Source organism: Babylonia areolata, chromosome 8, assembly GCF_041734735.1.
Source record: "Babylonia areolata isolate BAREFJ2019XMU chromosome 8, ASM4173473v1, whole genome shotgun sequence".
NCBI lineage: Eukaryota > Metazoa > Mollusca > Gastropoda > Neogastropoda > Buccinidae > Babylonia > Babylonia areolata.
In genome coordinates this window covers 18,518,837-18,537,746 of record NC_134883.1, presented here as the reverse complement: position 1 = coordinate 18,537,746, position 18,910 = coordinate 18,518,837, and the positions used below count along the sequence as shown (strand labels likewise).

The 18,910-nt window shown below is 40.1% G+C and overlaps 1 protein-coding gene across 4 annotated transcripts in view; it reads left to right on the top strand.

Moving 5' to 3' along the window:
* Positions 1-13,817, top strand: part of LOC143284610 (neuroglian-like) — an 87,334-nt gene extending 73,517 nt beyond the window's left edge. For all 4 annotated transcript variants that reach the window (XM_076591447.1, XM_076591448.1, XM_076591445.1 and 1 more), the window contains one exon: positions 3,176-13,817. In XM_076591447.1, the coding sequence (XP_076447562.1) occupies positions 3,176-3,374 (199 nt within the window). In that variant the 3' untranslated portion in view covers positions 3,375-13,817. The remainder of the gene's footprint in view (positions 1-3,175) is intronic.
* The last annotated feature ends 5,093 nt before the right edge of the window (positions 13,818-18,910 follow it).

Here is an 18,910-nt window from a genome sequence, read left to right as displayed (position 1 = left end):
TCGTAGTGAGCGAGATGGAGTGTAGAGGTGAAGGCAGCCGCAGAGATAGGAAGGGGCAGTTTTGTGAATATATCTATAACATAGAGTGCTGATCTTGTACTTTATTCGGTGTGAGACAGGGAGCCAGTGGAGATGTTGCAAAAGAGGAGTGATGTGCTCAGATCATTTCTTTCTGAGGACGAGTCGGGCAGCAGAGTTTTGTATGCGCTGAAGGGACATGTTTGAGAGCTGTTATCAGACATTGAAATGGGCACGTTTTCATTGTGTTTAATGTTTGGCTGTATCAATGTATCATCTTTAATACATGTTTAAGTGTACTTGAATGCAACAAAAGTTGTTATCCTTTCAAAAAAAAAAAAAAAATCCCTGAGAAGATCTTAGATATTGAGAAGAGCATTTGCAATATCTTATTAAAAGATTTACTTGTTCAGAAATTATGTTAGAATTCATAGCTGTTCCTCTGCTTTGTGGATTGATAAAGAACCATGCATTGTTGTGATAAACATCTTTTTCAGCTTACAAAACAAGGCAAAGGATTTTCTGCTTTTGAGACTTTGTAACTGAAAATCCGAAATTGTTCCAGAAGTTGCCCTTGAAGTGCTGAAAATTCAGGCATTGAAGCGCTACATAAAGAGAGTCAGTGAAGAGCTTCAGAAGACATTTCTGGACCTCTTAGTATCCAGGAAACATGAGTAGGGTTAGGTAGGCATCCCCAATGTTCAGTGAGTGGAGGCTGGAATTATTGTTTCCAGAATCCACCAAGCTCCTGCACAAATTACAGGTTCTCTTTAGTGTTTATTGCTCTTGTACAGGATCTTTTAAGTTTTTATTCTGAACTTTTGTGAATGTAAACATTGTTTATTCTGAACTTTTGTGAATGTAAACATTCAAAGGAAGCTAAGGCAGTAACAGATATGATCTGAGAGATCATGAAATTATCTCTAATAACCCAACAGGCAGTGCTGTAACAGATGTGATCTGAGAGATCATGAAATTATCTCCAGTAACCCACCAGGCATTGCTGTAACAGATGTGATCTGAGAGATCATGAAATTATCTCCAGTAACCCATCAGGCAGTGCTGTAACAGATGTGATCTGAGAGATCATGAAATTATCTCCAGTAACCCACCAGGCATTGCTGTAACAGATGTGATCTGAGAGATCATAAAATTATCTCCAGTAACCCATCAGGCAGTGCTTTAACAGATGTGATCTGAGAGATCATGAAATTATCTCCAGTAACCCACCAGGCATTGCTGTAACAGATGTGATCTGAGAGATCATGAAATTATCTCCAGTAACCCACCAGGCATTGCTGTAACAGATGTGATCTGAGAGATCATGAAATTATCTCCAGTAACCCATCAGGCAGTGCTGTAACAGATGTGATCTGAGAGATCATGAAATTATCTCCAATGACCCACCAGGCAGTGCTGGGATTCAAACCCTGGACCTTCAGGATGCAAGTCGGAAACACCGCTCAGACATTGTGCCCACCAAAAAATGTTTGATTTCAGGTTGTCATAATACATTCTTTTCTGACAGCACAGAACTGGTTTGTTTCAGCGAGAGAAGAACAGTGTCAACAGTTTGTCATAATATGTTCCTCCCTGACAGCTTCTTCTTCTTCTTCTTCTTCATTCGTAGGCTGTAACTTCCACGCTCACTCGTATGTACGCGAGTGGGCTTTTACGTGTATGGCTGTTTTTTACCCCACCATGTAGGCAGCCACACTCCGTTTTCGGGCGTGTACATGCTGAGTATGTTCTTGTTTCCATAACCCACCGAACACTGACATGGATTACAGGATCTTGAACGTGCGTATTTGATCTTCTGCTTGCATATACACACGAAGGGGGTTCAGGCACTGGCAGGTCTGCACATATGTTGACCTGGGAGATAGTAAAAATCTCCACCTTTTACCCACCAGGCACCGTCACCGTGATTCGAACCCAGGACCCTCAGATTGAAAGTCCAATGTTTTAACCTTTTGGCTATTGCGCCCGTGGAGACCGCACAAACCTATGTTGTTTCAATTAGGACAGTGTCCACAGTTTGTCATAATTACGTTCTTTCCTGACAGCACAAAACTTACATTTCAGCAAGAACAGCATCAGCAGTTTGTTTTGATACCTTCTTTCCTGGCAGCCTAAAACTGTGTCATTTCAGTTAGAACAGTGTCAGCACTTAGTTCTTTCCTGGCAGCACAATACTGTATCATTCCAGTGAGAAGAACATTGTCAACAGTTTGTTATTTTATGTTCTTTTCTGAGAGTACAAAACTGTTGTTTCAGTAAGAACAGTATCAGCAGTTTGATATGATATGTTTTTCCTTGACAGCGCAAAACTGTGTCATTTCAGTGAGAACAGTGTCAGCAGTTTGTCATAAGTTCTTTCTTCACAGCACAAAACTGTGTCATTTCAGTAAGAACAGTGTCAGCAGTTTGTCATAAGTTCTTTCTTCACAGCACAAAACTGTGTCGTTTCAGTATGAACAGTGTCAGCAGTTTGTCATAAGTTCTTTCTTCACAGCACAAAACTGTGTCATTTCAGTATGAACAGTGTCAGCAGTTTGTCATAAGTTCTTTCTTCACAGCACAAAACTGTGTCATTTCAGTAAGAACAGTGTCAGCAGTTTGTCATAAGTTCTTTCTTCACAGCACAAAACTGTGTCATTTCAGTAAGAACAGTGTCAGCAGTTTGTCATAAGTTCTTTCTTCACAGCACAAAACTGTGTCATTTCAGTAAGAACAGTGTCAGCAGTTTGTTATAAGTTCTTTCGGTCATTTCAGTAAGAACAGTGTCAGCAGTTTCTCATAAGTTCTTTCTTCACAGCACAAAACTGTGTCATTTCAGTAAGAACAGTGTCAGCAGTTTGTTTTCAGTTCTTTCTTCACAGCACAAAACTGTGTCATTTCAGTAAGAACAGTGTCAGCAGTTTGTCATAAGTTCTTTCTTCACAGCACAAAACTGTGTCATTTCAGTAAGAACAGTGTCAGCAGTTTGTTATAAGTTCTTTCTTCACAGCACAAAACTGTATTGTTTCAGTGAGAACAGTGTCAGCAGTTTGTTATAAGTTTTCTTCACAGCACAAAACTGTATTTTTTCAGTGAGAACAGTGTCAGCAGTTTGTCATAAGTTCTTTCTTCACAGCACAAAACTGTATTGTTTCAGTGAGAAGAATGGTGTCAACTCCAGCGCCTCCTTTGAGCGTGATCCGGAGAAAGTCCCCCTGGAGGACGAGACTGACAGTCTGGAGGACTACGGGGACGTGGACCCCACCAAGTTCAACGAGGACGGGTCCTTCATCGGCCAGTACGGCGACACAAAGCCCGAGGCCCCGAACCCCTCGGCCATGTCCTCCATCGTATAGTTCTCCCAGCAGCCCCTCTCTCCCTTCTCTGCTGCTGCAGTGTGTCACAACTTGGAATTCCATTTGCTGCTTCAAGCATCGCACGGCAGACTCTCTTTCTTTTAGTGGAAGTCTTCAGTTATCCTTTCTTGTCGGACACTACTGGGAGGGCTTTGTGTGTACCGAACAATTTGTGTAAGTATTGCTTATGAAGAAACAGAAATTGGTTCTGAGAATGGGAGATAAAGAAGAAGAGTTTTTTTTATCTGGATCTCAGTGCACAGTGCATAATACTGCAGTAGTAGTGGTGGTGTTTGTGGGGAAACCGCAGACTTGTTTCAACAACAAAAAACTCTTTTGTCTCAAAGTGGAGTTTACAACAACAAAAAGAGAGGTACTTGCTGAATCGCTGCTATGTCCAGAAAGTAATGTCCAGGTCTGGTTTGTTTTGTTTTTTCTTCATCCTGGCTGCCAGAGACTTCGGTTCAGGCACATCTGATGCCCGTTTGCTTTGTTTGGGACACTGTGAAGACTTCCAGGAAGGAGAGAAAGCAGAGGTTTACCAAAGACTGTGCACATGTATCCTGCCAGCCAGATATCCACAGAACCAGGATAGGTGTCACAGTGCTGGGGTCATAGTGCTCAATCGTAAGACAGGTGTAAAGCTTCCCATGAGAGCAAGGGACTGCTGCCAGGTAAGGCACAGGGGCAGGTAATTTGTGGGGTTTGAAGAAGAAAAAGAAGTCACCCTTTGGTTTGTAGTTCTTTGATGGTTATCTTTTTGTCAGCAGGGTGGTGTAATGACAGTGACCAGGACACACAGCTGACGTTGCTGACAGAAGTTCACATGAACACCATGTTGATTCCATCATGTACTAATCCATTTTCACAGTGTGGACAGTTCTATAGTTTGGGGAAAAGGGGAGAGAAGAAAAAGCTTGAACAGGACCTGAATGGTCATTTTGTACAGAAATATAGAAGAAAATCATTCCAGAAAAGAAAGGTACCCACAGTACCTTCCAAAAGGATTGATAACACACATTTCTACATCACTCACACAGATGAAAATACAGGAAAAGAAACTGTTACTGTTTTTTTCAGATTATGTGCATTAAAACCAACCTGAAAATAAGTGGCTTTGTGCTTTCATTGCATCAGCTTCCGTGTGGTAATACTGGTCAGCACTCGACTGGAACATCTGGTCCACAGAGGACATCAGCCACTGGACAGGGCACACCTGCCTGTGTGGACAGGTCAAATGAATCACAACTGGTCAGCCTGTTTTACCTGTTCCTGCAGGTTCATCACATGGATCATTCACTCTGTAAATGTCTGAGGGTCAGCAACATTAAAGGCTGGACCAGTGTAAGCTGGTGGTATTTACTGTGAGCACTTATCAGGAACTCACCTCTCAGAATATCAATGGTCAGTGTAGTGAAAGCCATATATAGCTATTGTCAAGACAAGTGTTTGTTGGATGTATATGCTATGCGTGCTTTTCTAGCTAGTTTGACAACACAAACTTATGCAGGTAGTTTAGAAAAGTCATTGGTTTCTTCAAACTTCCCAGTTATATCTTCTAGGAGTAGTACTGTCGTGTGTGACAATCCCTTTGATATTCGACCTGCTACTGAAGATGATCAGAAGATTGCAATGAATCAATGTGCTTCATGTACAGTCTGTTGAAAAGTTAGTCTTGTTAGTTTTCTAGATTCTCTTCTTACTTTATTTGGTAAAAATTCTGATATTAACATGGTTATTAACAAATTAAAGTATTTTCCCCCTAAATGCACCATGGGTGCACCTAAATGCAGACATTCTAGTCTTTATTTTGTGCTAAAATTGATCTCAGTTTAGTGGGGTGTTTTGGTTGTTTGGGGTTTTTTTTTTTTGTTTTTGTTTTTTGTCTGCTTCTAAATTTGTTGTGATGATGAAAAGTACTTGTGAAAAGGTAGTGCTCGCAAAGCTCCAGAAGACCAGGACTTGATTTTCTATTTCACTGTTTAGAAAACAAACCATGCTTGACTTCAAAAGAAAGTTCTTTCAGTGGCATTTATAAAAGTGATGCAGCTTTTGTGGCAGTGCTCTGTGGAAGCAAAAGCACAACTTATCTTGTCAAGGCATTTGTGCTATATGTGAGGTACTCTGGTCGATTAATTAATTCAAAGTAAAACCAAATCTTTTTTAAATGTCTTTTTACAGTGCATGTGAATCTCATGCATTTGAATCAGTTCGGACATGTAAATATTTATGAAAAGGTCAGAGCTCCAAGTATCCTGTTTTGATTCTTTGTTGCTGATATGAACCATCACAATACGGAACAACAACAAAAATGTCAGTGTTCTCATCACAGTTTTGTAGTGGGCTAGTTTCAACTTATACTGCTTCCATTTGCCAAGGTGACAACTGCCCAACAAGCTGCCTTAACTGACATCAGTAATCATCCTTCTGAAGCGGGCACAACATTATTGATATACACAACTGTCACTACCTGTGTTTGAAAGAAAAATAAGATGCCATACAGAACTGTCAATGTTTACTCTGAAAAGATGAGAAAAACCAGATCTCATGAACTGAGTACAGACAAAGTGAATGAACCAAATCAGTGTGAAAGAACACACATATAAAGCGAAAAGAAGTTGGAACATGGAAAACATCCATAAAATCTGTATTGGAGAATAATCAACATGCTGTTCATGTAGCAGAGAAAAGGAGATTAAGACAGTCAGTAAAGGAGATTTGTGTGTCTGGTTAAGGTCATGTCTGTCATCTGTTGTAGAAGGGTTTCTTGGACAAAAGAATGTGTGGCAGGAGAAGGTGCAAGGTGCACCAGTTTGAAAACACTGTCACTGAACTTCTTCAGTCTAACAAGTGTGACTTATCAATGTGCTTGTCTGAAGCTTTTTGGTTGTCTCTTGGTTGTGATGCCATTTCATACTGTGGTGAAGTAGCATCAGACTTGAAGCCGTGTTCAGGCTGGTGTAAACTTACATGCCTTTATCTGTATGTGATTTGGGTTCAGTTTTGTTTGGATCATCTGTGTTAATGACTCCTTTTATGTGTGTGCTTTCGCGCACACATTTGCACTGTGTGCTTGTAATTTTAACACATGTATACATATTTTTTTATGAAGGAGAGAGAGAGAGAGAGAGGATGAAACAGATTGGCACTGTGCATGTGAAGGATTATGATTTTAATCACCTGTGCTACACTGATGGGAAATGATTCTGACAGTGGTGGATGTTTGATTGTGAACATTCTTCTATGTCTGCAAACCAGAGACATAATACTCTTTCCCTTCCAGAAAGAAAATCAAAATCTTTTAAAGATACATGTTAGCTGATTTAAATCACTGAGCCAACAAGGGAATGGTTTTATGAAAAAAGTATGAATAACATCTACTTTCATTGTTAAATTCCAGGCATGGTGGACTTCAGTCAAGCCAGTAACCACATGACCATTTTGTTTATTAACTGTCATTGTTCAAAACCAAGGTTGCACATGTCCTTTAGTGAAAATCTCTGTGAGATAATCCACACACATTTCCCACTGAAACAGTGAGTCACAAGGCAATGAAAATAAAGAATGAATGATGTTAATATTGAAAATCACAACAACAGCAAAAAACATAAAAAAGAATATTATGGAACGAGAATGGAGTGGTGTTTCAATATGGTTTGTGCTGTTTTAAGTGAATGAGACTGAAGAGAGAAAGAAAGAGAGAGAGGGTGTGTGTGTGTGTGTGTGTGATGTTGATGAGCACTGAATTTTCTTGTTATATTTAATGTTTTTGTTTGTTCTTGTTTCCATTGGCACCTCTGAATATACTTGTTAGTTTTTGTTTGTTCTTGTTTCCCTCAGCACCTCACCTTGTTTTTTTCACCCCCCTTTTTTGCCCCCCAGCCCCGGTGCTTGGGATACAGTACCCCCAACCTGTGAAAGGTCACACTAGGGCGTTTTTTTTCTTTTCGTGGTGCTCGGATAATTCTGAACCTATCTGGTCATTGACATTTTTCAGGTCAGTGCAATATTATTTCTGCCGCCCCGGAGGAAGTGCAATATTATTTCTGGTCCATTCACAATCCATTATCCAGTCTTAAACTTCAGCTTCATCCCATTATGTGACACACCAGATATCCTCTGGTTTCGACTCTCTGTCTCTGTCCATTTCTATTTGATTTTTTTTTTTTATATTCTGTCTGTGTATTAAAAGTAAAGAAAAAAAGCTGCATTGTGACTTCTTGTTTTTAAACAATACATTTTATCTTAGAAATTTCTTGTTCATTATATCCATTCGGGTTAGTAGTTAACTGTACTTTTCTTGTGTACAATGGTTTATTATGTGTAATTGCAAATGATGTGTGTGTGCGTGTGTGTGTATGTGTGTGTGTGTGTAAGCATGTGAGGTGTGTGTGTGTGTGTGCATGCATGTACATCTGTATGCATGTATGTCTGCTTGTGTGTGAGTGAGCATGATGGTGCACTTGCTGACAGTGTGAATGTCTTGTACACACTTCACTTCCCATCAAAAGTGGGAAGCAATTTATTTACTTACCTAAGTCAGACCCAGTTACGTATTGGTGTTTTCCTGTTGTTTTGCCAGACATTTTTTTCTGTAGATCATCTGCATCACCACTTGTGCATATAAATGTATTTGTAGTTATTCCTGTACTCCTGTTTGTTGTGCAATGATGTGTGCAGGCGATGGTGTGTGCTCTGCATCTGTTGTATGGAACGTGTGTTGAATATTATGTACAGGAACTGCAGATAAATCACATCTCAGCTGTGCATCATAGGTGTGGATGGTCTGTGTGAAAAACTTTTTTTGTGTAGCATTCCATTTGTTGACGTTAAAATCATTGGATGTATATTACTTCTTTTTTTTTTTTATGTTACCTGTAACTGTTATTGAAAGGAGTGTTGAATAATATGATATTTTGAGAATGAGAGTTGGCTGTCGTTACCATCAGCAGCCATTGTTCTGAAGACAGATGACAAGAAAGGAAAAAAAACTTTTCTTCTGCATTTGCTTGTTTGTCTTCTGATATTTCTAAATATGTAAACTGCTTACATTTGTACAGGAATCATAATTTTACTATGTAAACGCATTGAGTATGTACATGTTTATATGTGTGTATGTATATGGGGTACATGGATGTGTGTGGAAGTGTGCATGCCACATGTGAAGGTTTTGATCACACAAAAAGGAAATAATTCTTTTGCATGAGTAAGCTGAGTTAAGTGCATCAAGGTTTCATACATATATGATTCTCAGTGAAATAATCAAGATGTTGTTTTCACTGGGATGTTTGGTCCACCATATTCCTCAACAACACTACCATTGTGTGAATAGACTAGCATTTTGGAACTTGCAGTCTTGTTCACATTGTTTGAAAACAGACAAAAGCAGTGAGAATGAACATCCCATAATCACACCACTGTCTATTATCCACAGTGTTACAAGCTTGTAAGCTATTAGGGTGTCCTTATGCCAAGGACCAATGGTAGCCCAGCAGTTGAAAAATATCTGCTCCACCAAGATGTCCTGGTAATAACTGAACTGTTTTCACTTTTCTATTTACACATCATGAATAAGTGAGGTCCTGAAACCTACAATGAAAGCACAGCATCAGCATACTTCCAGTCTTCTTCCTGTGTGCGTCATCATGCTGCAAAGCAGCATCAACATTAAAGATGTGTGCATGAACCATCTGCTGGTCTTGTGTGGAAAATCAACGTGTCACTGGCTTTTAATGCGACGGTGACAGGTCAGCATGTTTGGCCATTTTTTCAATTACCTTGCCATGAAGACAACCCCATTGCAGGGGTGACAACTCCTGTGCCTTTCCAGGACAGGACTGATAAACTTTGATGCACTGGTTTTTCATGTGTTTTGAAAGGAGGGAGGACACCAGCGTTTCTGGTCATACCAGTCTGTACTGCTTGACTGCCACATGTAATCTGGTTGGAGGTAAACTGGTCCATGTGTGTGTGTGCTTGCTGGAGTGTGTGTTAGAGTGTAAATGCTTGTGTACATCTCATGCATTTGTATGTATCGGAACATGTCATGAGAGAGCTCCCACTTGTTTTCAGTCTGTGTTTAACCATGAAACAAACGTTTCACGATAGTGTGCTAGGTTTTGTTTTTTTTTGAGAGAAAGAGAGCGAGCTTTACTGTAGAGCATTGAGATGTTCACCAAGCAAAAAGGATTGTTGATATTAGAACTGCATACTTCTTGTACTTTGACTGGTATCCTATCTTTGCTGGAAACATGATGTGGACAATGTTAACCATGTGCAATACTGCCATCCCTTCCTTCACGTGATGGCCTGGGTGTGGAGTTGTGTGTGCAAAATGAGGAGGGTAGCTTTCCTCATGCACAGGAGGTAGAGAGATGTAAAAGAGTGGCCAGAATCACCAGCTGCCAATAGCAGGCTTTGCTTTCAGTGCAGAATTGGAAAGCATTATCCATAAGCATTGTTAATAGAATGTGATATATGTTGTGCGCCAAACTCCTAGCATTGTAGCATCTTTCTGCCACTTTATTGTGTACATATGATCCAACCATAAAATATTTTTGGCCAGTGTCCTTGTATCTTTTTTTCATATTTCTTTAACTACGATGGGCCGTTTTCAGTAAATGTGAAAACTCTCATTCGCTATCTCCAATTTTAGGAAACCAACAACAGTTGTGTTGGATACAAAATCACACCCCTAAATTTAGAAAAAAATTAACATTAAAAAAGGCTGTGACATTTTCCATGAAACATTTTTTATTATAACAAAGAAATAGGTCAGCAAAAGTGTGTGCATGGCACATGAAAAAGATTTGCTGCATGGAGAACAGTCAGTTTGAGAATCAGATGGTGAAGTGCCATTCACACTGTGGAGTGTAAAGACAAAGAACACTACACTGCAGAGCTTTGTACTGTCAGGAAGACAAACTGCAGGGCATCCCATGCAGCATGTCCACGTGTACTGCAGACATGACAAACATAAAAAAAAACCTACACAGAGAATGGTCCTGAGACACACTGAACCTAAAAGGCAAAGTGTCCAGGACATATATCTCTCGATTTCTGTGTGTGATCAGTTTTCAAGACTTCTCCATCCCTGGTATGCCAGACTCACAGCATTAGTGAGAACAAGGCTTAGTGTGTCTTCACAGAAACAGGTGAAGGTCACTATAACACAATGAGAACAAGGCTAGGAGTGTCCTCACAGAAACAGGTGAAGGTCACTATAACACAATGAGAACAAGGCTAGGAGTGTCCTCACAGAAACAGGTGAAGGTCACTATAACACAATGAGAACAAGGCTTAGTGTGTCTTCACAGAAACAGGTGAAGGTCACTATAACACAATGAGAACAAGGCTAGGAGTGTCTTCACAGAAACAAGTGAAGGTCACTATAACACAGTGAGAACAAGGCTAGGAGTGTCCTCACAGAAACAAGTGAAGGTCACTATAACACAGTGAGAACAAGGCTAGGAGTGTCCTCACAGAAACAGGTTAAGGTCACTATAACACAATGAGAACAAGGCTAGGAGTGTCCTCACAGAAACAGGTGAAGGTCACTATAACACAATGAGAACAAGGCTAGGAGTGTCCTCACAGAAACAAGTGAAGGTCACTATAACACAATGAGAACAAGGCTAGGAGTGTCCTCACAGAAACAGGTTAAGGTCACTATAGCACAGCATGCCATGCAGCACAGCTGGTGTTTCAGTGAACAAACAGCCTTGATGGTGCATCTGTGTTGAAAGCTGCACTTGTTCACTGAGAATGAAGACAATGCTGACAGATGAAGCAGGGACCAGAGTTAGGGAAGTGGGTGTGATGGTCCTTGTAAAGGTCCCCAGAGTTAGAGAAGTGGATGTGATGGTCCCTGTAAAGGTCCCCGGAGGTGGGGAAGTGGATGTGATGGTCCTTGTAAAGGTCCCCGGAGGTGGGGAAGTGGATGTGATGGTCCTTGTAAAGGTCCCCAGAGGTAGGGAAGTGGATGTGATGGTCCTTGTAAAGGTCCCCAGAGGTAGGGAAGTGGATGTGATGGTCCTTGCTTGAACCCCACAGAAGAAAGAGGGAGCCCTAAACAGAGACGGCACACAGTACTGTCACTGAAACAGCTGCAGTGAAAACTGAAGCAGTGTTGTCAGTGGAAGATGTGGCTTCAGTTTGGAGAATCGATTCAGTGTTGGAAGGAAAATGTGAGAGAAGGAATGATCTGACATGAAGATGGAAAGAGTGTTTGAGGAAAGAGGATCAGGGACTGTGGTTTGTCAATCATGCCAGTGGTTCTTAGCTACCTGAAGTTGTGCTTTTAGCAGGTGATAAGATACCGGTTTGTTGATGTCTGCTTTTGATGTCTCTCTTGCCTGCTACATTGACAGGATGTACTTTGCTTCCTGAATGTTATTGTCATATGCGCCATCGTACAGTTCATTTACTTTCTCTTGGAAGCACTTAAGATTTCACTGCAGACATTTTTGTCCCATCACAAGCTTAGGGGTAGGGTCATGGCTGTACTGTAACACTCTGATCGCTCTCTCTTCTCATATTGTCAACTGACTGCAGTGCGTACAGTGGATGATTAGTATTTTTAGTCGCATGATTTGCAAATGTTGCTATTCTGAATGGTAAAGTGTGTTTTGACTTTGATGACCCCATGGGGTGGTTGTTTTTGGAATATGTTCAAAGTCCTATTCTTGTTACATAGTGAATGATATGCAAATGTTTTTGGATTGATAACTTTTGTTGTTGAAAAGAACAGTGATATAACTTTATCCATTTCACTCAATCAGGAAGATAAACAATATAGTAAGTTCATTTTCTAGAAACAAAGAAAGGTTGAAAATGTTTCCTTTAAAATGATTCATAGAATTGGAATCTTCAATCAAGAATTCGTTTTAAAACATTTTACACAGTTCCTTTTTTTTTAATACATAAAACTATGGTTGACCTCACTGAGGAACTTTTATTTTGAATGAGAGTTTCAACTTGGACAAGATGTTGTTCATTTTTTATCTTGAAAAAAAAAAAGAAAGAAAGAGATGTGATTTTAGCCACTTGACAACAAATGAAAGGAAGAAAATAACTGTAATTTTTGCCATTTTCTCCTTAAATCAACATGAATAAGTAGTGGAGAACTAAAAAAAACAAAGTAAATAATTGCTTGTTTGACAAGTGCTAAACTGCATCTTGTTCCACCAGTCCCACCCCTTCTAACCATCAGTTTGATTTGGTTTGGGTTTTTTTTAACTCCATGAATGTACATTCAGACATATAGATCTTTTATATTCCTTTGAATGCTTGCTTTGTATCAGAGATTATTTTGAACATTCATAATACATAACATTTTGAGAGTATCTGAAAGTGTGTGTTAATGCAGATCTGCTGATGGTTGTTCTTGCATTCTCTAATTATATATTCCTTGCTTTGAGTGCTCATAATCAGGTCACATAGTTCTGCTTCTGTGTGATTGGCAGTATTTTTCATAATGGCCATGGCCCGTGGAACTTGTGATGCCCTTTGCAATGGTGAATAAGCAGTCTCTTAAGTGTTGTGTTCGAGAAGTGTACCCACAAATTTAAGGTAATTGTATGTGAGAAGTTGGGTTTTTTTCTGTAATGTGGTTACAATTTCCAGATGGGTGCACAAACACAGACATTTTAATACTTGAGTTTTCATGGCAAACACAATAAAGTTAAAAGAATACATGCAGGTTTGCTTTGTATGATTTGAACTTCTCACCCAAAAGGGCCTTTGTTGGCATGAACATTCTAAATGGAGTTTGAAAAAGTGTTTGGAACCATTAGGAGCCATTCCTTCAGACACTAAATGGTATAAAGAAACTTCACCAACTGAATGTTGCTTCTACACTAAATTGCATAAAATCTTTTGGTCCAGATTGAACTGAGTACCAGTCTGTCCCCAGCACCAGTTTCTTCCCTTGAGAAAGAACATTGAAAAAAGAACTACAACTAAGGGTTTTGTCTTGACCCTCACAAATTGTGCTCCTTTCCATTGCTTTCCTCCTTTTCCAGGCCTGCATCTTTCTGATCCACCAATTATAGAGAATACACTTGTTCCTCAAAGCATGTACATGGGCTGGAGTCTCCTTTACTGTACATTTGAGGCTATTTGTCTTGGTGTGCCCACATTTGGTCTTTGATTTCCATGCAAGCGCAATGAAAAACTGTTGTGTTCTTTTCAAATGGCTGTTGTTAAGGCATGTATGAGCCAGAGGCTATGTTATTATAATGCTTAACTGCTTTCTAAATTGTGCTGTCCTTGAGTGTATCATTGCTGTGTCCTTACACCCTGTATACCTTCAGCTAGTCCATCAGTGTTCTCTTGACATTGCCTGGGTATTCAGTTTCCATTGGTTGCAATATGCGTGTGTCTTTTACGTGCAGTTCATTTCACATCATCCAAATTTTAATAAAGTTGTGGTTAAAAAAATGACATGAAGTGTTTTGCTGATTTTGCAGAGAGTCTGTCTTCATCTGCCAAGTGTCCTGTGAGAAAGTGATGAAAATTAATGGTGGAAATTGTGTGAAACTACCCTCTGTATTTGCCCAATGAGATTTCACTTCAACATGCTTCATTGATTTCTCTTGCTCAGGTCACACTGACTTTTTGGTGTCTTATGTCTTTTCACAAACCCCTGCAGTAATGCAGAAACACACACCCCAGCACACAAGACAACATTTCCTGGTTCAGTTCCAAACATTTGTCTATCACTTTATCCTTGCAATACCAATATTTTCATAGTTAAAAATGCCCCTTTCAGTGTCAGCATTTTCTGAAGTTGGAACATGACACTGACAATATCAGTGTTTTCTTGATTTAAACACAACCATACCATGTCAACAGGTTTTGAAGCTGGACACAACTTTTCAATGTCAACAGTTTCTGAAGCTTCTTCTTCTTCCACTTGACGACCAACATCAGTATGCTGATGAAAGCTGTTATGTTCTGGGAAGTTGCTGTTGGGTGCAATTCAGCTGGGCTACTGAGGGATGTACTATTAATTGATAGGGAAGATGGGGCAGAGTCCACTGGTGTGTTCACATCTCCAGCTTGGCCAATCCAGCTACCGTAGTGGTCCACAGGAATACACCCGACCGGCACAGCCCTAGCCTACAACGACACTACTTACCAATGGAGGTGGGGATGGGTGGACTTGCTGGCAGTTGGAGGAGCAGAGGGAGTGTGGGGGTGGGGGAAGGACTAAACAGAAGTGTTGGAGGGTAGTGGGGGGTTAAGTCTACTCTGTTGTGTCACAGGCAGGAGGCCAGTCTTGACTTGAAGCAGTCCAGCAACTCGGCTGTGACAACCTCCTGGGGCAGAGTGTTCCATTCCGGGATGGTACGGGGGAAGAAAGACATCTGTCTGTACTGCGTCCTGCAAGCAGGGATGTCGTAGTTGCAGGTGTTGTTTTTTTGTGCAGCTCAACCCACTGTCTGATGGTGTTGGTAGGTTGTCTGTGTTGATGGAGATGAGACCATGGTGGAACTAACATCTCCAGGCGAGATTTTTTTCGTCTGACTTGGGGGTACCAGTTGAGGGAGCTAAGGATGGAGCCGACACAAGACGTCAGTCGATGTCGGTTTGTGACCCATCTTGCTGCTCGGCACTGGACCTTTTCGTTGGCCTGGATGTCACTGGCTGTATAGGGATCCCACACAGATGCAGCATACTCAAGGATAGGTCGAACAAGGGCTTTGTATGCAGTTTCCTTTGCCTTGTTGTTTCCTGTCTTCAAGTTGCGCCGGAGAAAGCCTAAGGTCTTGTTGGCTTTGTTGGTTGTAGAATTGATGTGGGATCCCCAGTGTAGGTCATCTTGGATGTTCACACCAAGATATTTTGTGGTGTTGACGATTTCCAGCAGATGACCTTAGAGTTTGTAGTTCGATCTTTTTCCTTTCTACTGACACTCAAGGTGGATCTCTTTTGCGGGTGGAATTGCATTTGCCCATTGTTTCTCCCATATGGAAAGGGAAGGTATAGCTATTGGTCTTCTTGGGAATGTGTGCTGGTTAGCTTCCTTCTTGATTATTTTGTTGTACATGGTGTCATCTGCAAATAATCTGGCCTTACATTTGATGGACTTTGGGAGGTCATTGATGTAGAGAAGGAAGAGGCAAGGGCCGAGGTCCTTGAAATTAGGTATTGAAAAAGGAAATCGCTGAATAATAATATATACCACAGGGAGGTAGTTGCTGCCAATTTCAGCAGTCCCGTTCACTGAAATATCAAAATGAACTTGACGCCATGTCCCTTCTTCAAGCAGATGTCTGTTTGTTGTTTTTTTTCTCTGTACTTCGAGAACAGAAATTGACCCCCGATTGGTCAGGCAGCCAATTTCTAGTTCATCCTGACCAGTCACAATGCTTCCTGTTCAGCTGACAGTTAAAAAAACAGAAGGAAAAAATTTTTTAAAAAGGTTCAGGACAGTCTCCTGACTTTCAATCAAAGTGTGCGCACTCTTGTTCACATCTTGTAAGTGAATATGTCTTTAAATTTGAAAAAAAAAAAAAAAAATCTGTATCCAGTTTAACCTGTTTCTTGATTCCAGGTATCTTAACAGAGACCAGTACATATTTAGGTCTTTGGACATTTTCTGACTGCAAACATCCATAAAAGGGTTTGAAACTATGAATCCGTGTCATGGGAGAAAAAAACATGCACACAACAAAACAAAAAACGTTTTATTTGTTCACTGAATTTAAAACCCGCCGAAGAAATATCGTAATTTTTTACCTCGTAATTTTGTCTGCATCACAACTCTTTGTGCTAAAACGACTTCTCACGTTCTGTGAGTTGAGCTAATCAAGAATCTCGACAAATGTGCAACTTTCGAAAACTGACGTTCGATCCTTGACAAGGAATGTGTGGAATGTTGTCTGTCTGTACGCTGTGTGTCTGCAGGCATGTGCGCGTTTGTGTGTGTCTATGTCTGCTTGCGTGCATGTCTGTATGTGTGTGTGTGCATGTGCATGTGGACGTGTTGCATGCATGTGTGTGCGAGTGTGTGCCATGTTTATGTGCGTCGCGTGTGTTTGTGTGTGCGCCTGCGTGTATGTGTGTGTTTGCAGTATGTGTGCATATGTGTGTGTACTATGATTTGTCAGGACAATAGAATCTGCCAAGATGATATGTTCATGTGATTCATGTATGTTTGATGTCATGTGCGGTGTCAGCTAGTGTGTTTGTGTCACTGTGTGCATAGGGAGGAAGGTGGCAGAATGGTTAAGACGCTCAGCTGCCAATACAGAGAGTCCGTGAGGGTGTGGGTTCGAATCCCGCTCTCGCCCTTTCTCCTAAGTTTGACTGGAAAATCAAACTGAGCGTCTAGTCTTTCGGATGAGACGATAAACCGAGGTCCCGTGTGCAGCACGCACTTGGCGCACTGAAAAAGAACCCATGGCAACGAGAGTGTTGTCCTCTGGCGAAATTACGTAAAATGAAATCCCCTTTCATAGGTACACAAATATGTAAGCATGCACTCAAGGCCTGACTAAGCGCGTTGGGTTATGCTGCTGGTCAGGCATCTGCTCAACAGATGTGGTGTAGCGTGTATGGATTTGTCCGAACGCAGTGATGCCTCCTTGAGAAAGTGAAACTGAAACTGAAACTGTGCATGTATATGTGTGAATGTGTGCATGTGCGTGGATGTCAGTGTTCCAGTGTGCGTACATGCATGAGTGAATGTCTGCTTGTGTATACATGCTCATATGTGTGTGTGTGTGTGTGTGTGTGTGTGTGTGTTTTTTCTTTCTTTAGTTTAACGTCTTTTCACTGGTAAGATATATTAGTGTGTGTGTGTGTGTGTGTGTGTGTGTGTGTGTAGTGCACAATCAGTTTGTAACCATGTGATTTTACTGTCAGTACAACACAACGTTAATCTTACTAGATGATTATAATAATGATGTGTGTATGTGTGTTAAGAAATGGAAAGACAGTGAAAGAGAGGCTTTTGCTTTTTGTTGTTGCTGTTTGTTATTAATCATGCCAGACTCTTTCATGTTCAGTTTTGCTATATTTTGTCATAACAGATTTATTGTTGTAAAACTCAGCCTCTTTACGGAGAGTTCATTGACAAAGCATAGACTCAGAGTTCATTTTTTGGTTGTTGCTGTTGTGTGAAAAAATCATGGTCAGGTCTGCTTGCCTGAACAATCATCCTGATTAGCGTCACTTCATTTTTCTATGGTCATGCATGCTTTTGACTAACAAGATTCAGGTGAGCTTTGTCAACATTTGTTTTCATTTTGTTTTAATTCTAGCTTGGCTCACCACAAAAATGCAGCACCATGAATGACCCAAGATGTCACTGGTTACCTGTGATGGTAATAAAAACAAAAGTTATATTCATCAAGTCACAATATACTTTTGATAAAAAGTTTCAGGGTTGAGAAGTAGCTGTCAAATCGAAATATACTGCTTATGTGCCAAATCAAAATGTGTTGCATATGAAGCAAGTGCCAAATCAAAACATGCCACATTTCACACAGAAATTATTTTCTCTGATTTATTTCAAATATTTGACAACATATAATTCTTTTGTCTGAGCAAAAGTGGAAGGATGAGTAGTGGAGATGTCAGCACTAACACAGAGATGCTAACTCTCTATACCACAAAAGTAGAAAGAATTCTAGGTAGCGGTACTTCAAATTAAGATGAACATAACATACCCTTCTGCATGTGTGCAATGACCATGCTGAATGTATTATTGCTTTGGCAGCTCTGCTGGCATAATCATGTGAAGAAAGCAATATCTAAAAAGTAAAAGAAAACCACAAAATACTGGTTATTTCATCATCAAAAGAAAAATCACAGCATAAAGCAGATGCACATTTAAAATAGTCATAAAAACATTTGCAAAAATAAGAGATGTTTACCTTCACTAAACATTCCTTGCTAACGTCCCATCTTCACACATTCTGAGTAGATGCAATATACAGTCTTTTGATTCTTTCTTTCTTTTTTATAGTCCGTTCACATGCCCTATCATGGAAAAAAATAATACAAAATGAATGTTTAAACAAAAGCTGGCCAGATGACAATAACACCACCAACTGATGATGCTCAGCAATATTCCAGAAGATATGTATAACTTTTCTAATGTGTGACTGAACTTAACAATATATCAAATTTTCAAATTTTGAATGGAAGCTCTCAGTGATATAAAACTGTTAGACATCACTAACACAAATGTTCTCAACCATTAATACAGTTGTTAGCTCTGTACACCATAATTAGCAATGGAAGATTTCACCTGTTTCCACAGATTATATTTTACTATCTCCACAGTGACTGGAACAATATTCAAGATCCATATTCTGAATGGAGACTAAAAGGAAATAACAACAGTCAACAAACATGACAACTCTGTACATATGCTTTCTGTTAACTTGTCCTTATCTATAAGAAACTTATATTACAAAATCTTATTTTCAAAATCAAATGAATACAAACAACTAACCATCCACAGTTCACATAAGTTCACTTGATGCTAAAAACACACACACAAAAATGAACATTTATCCCTC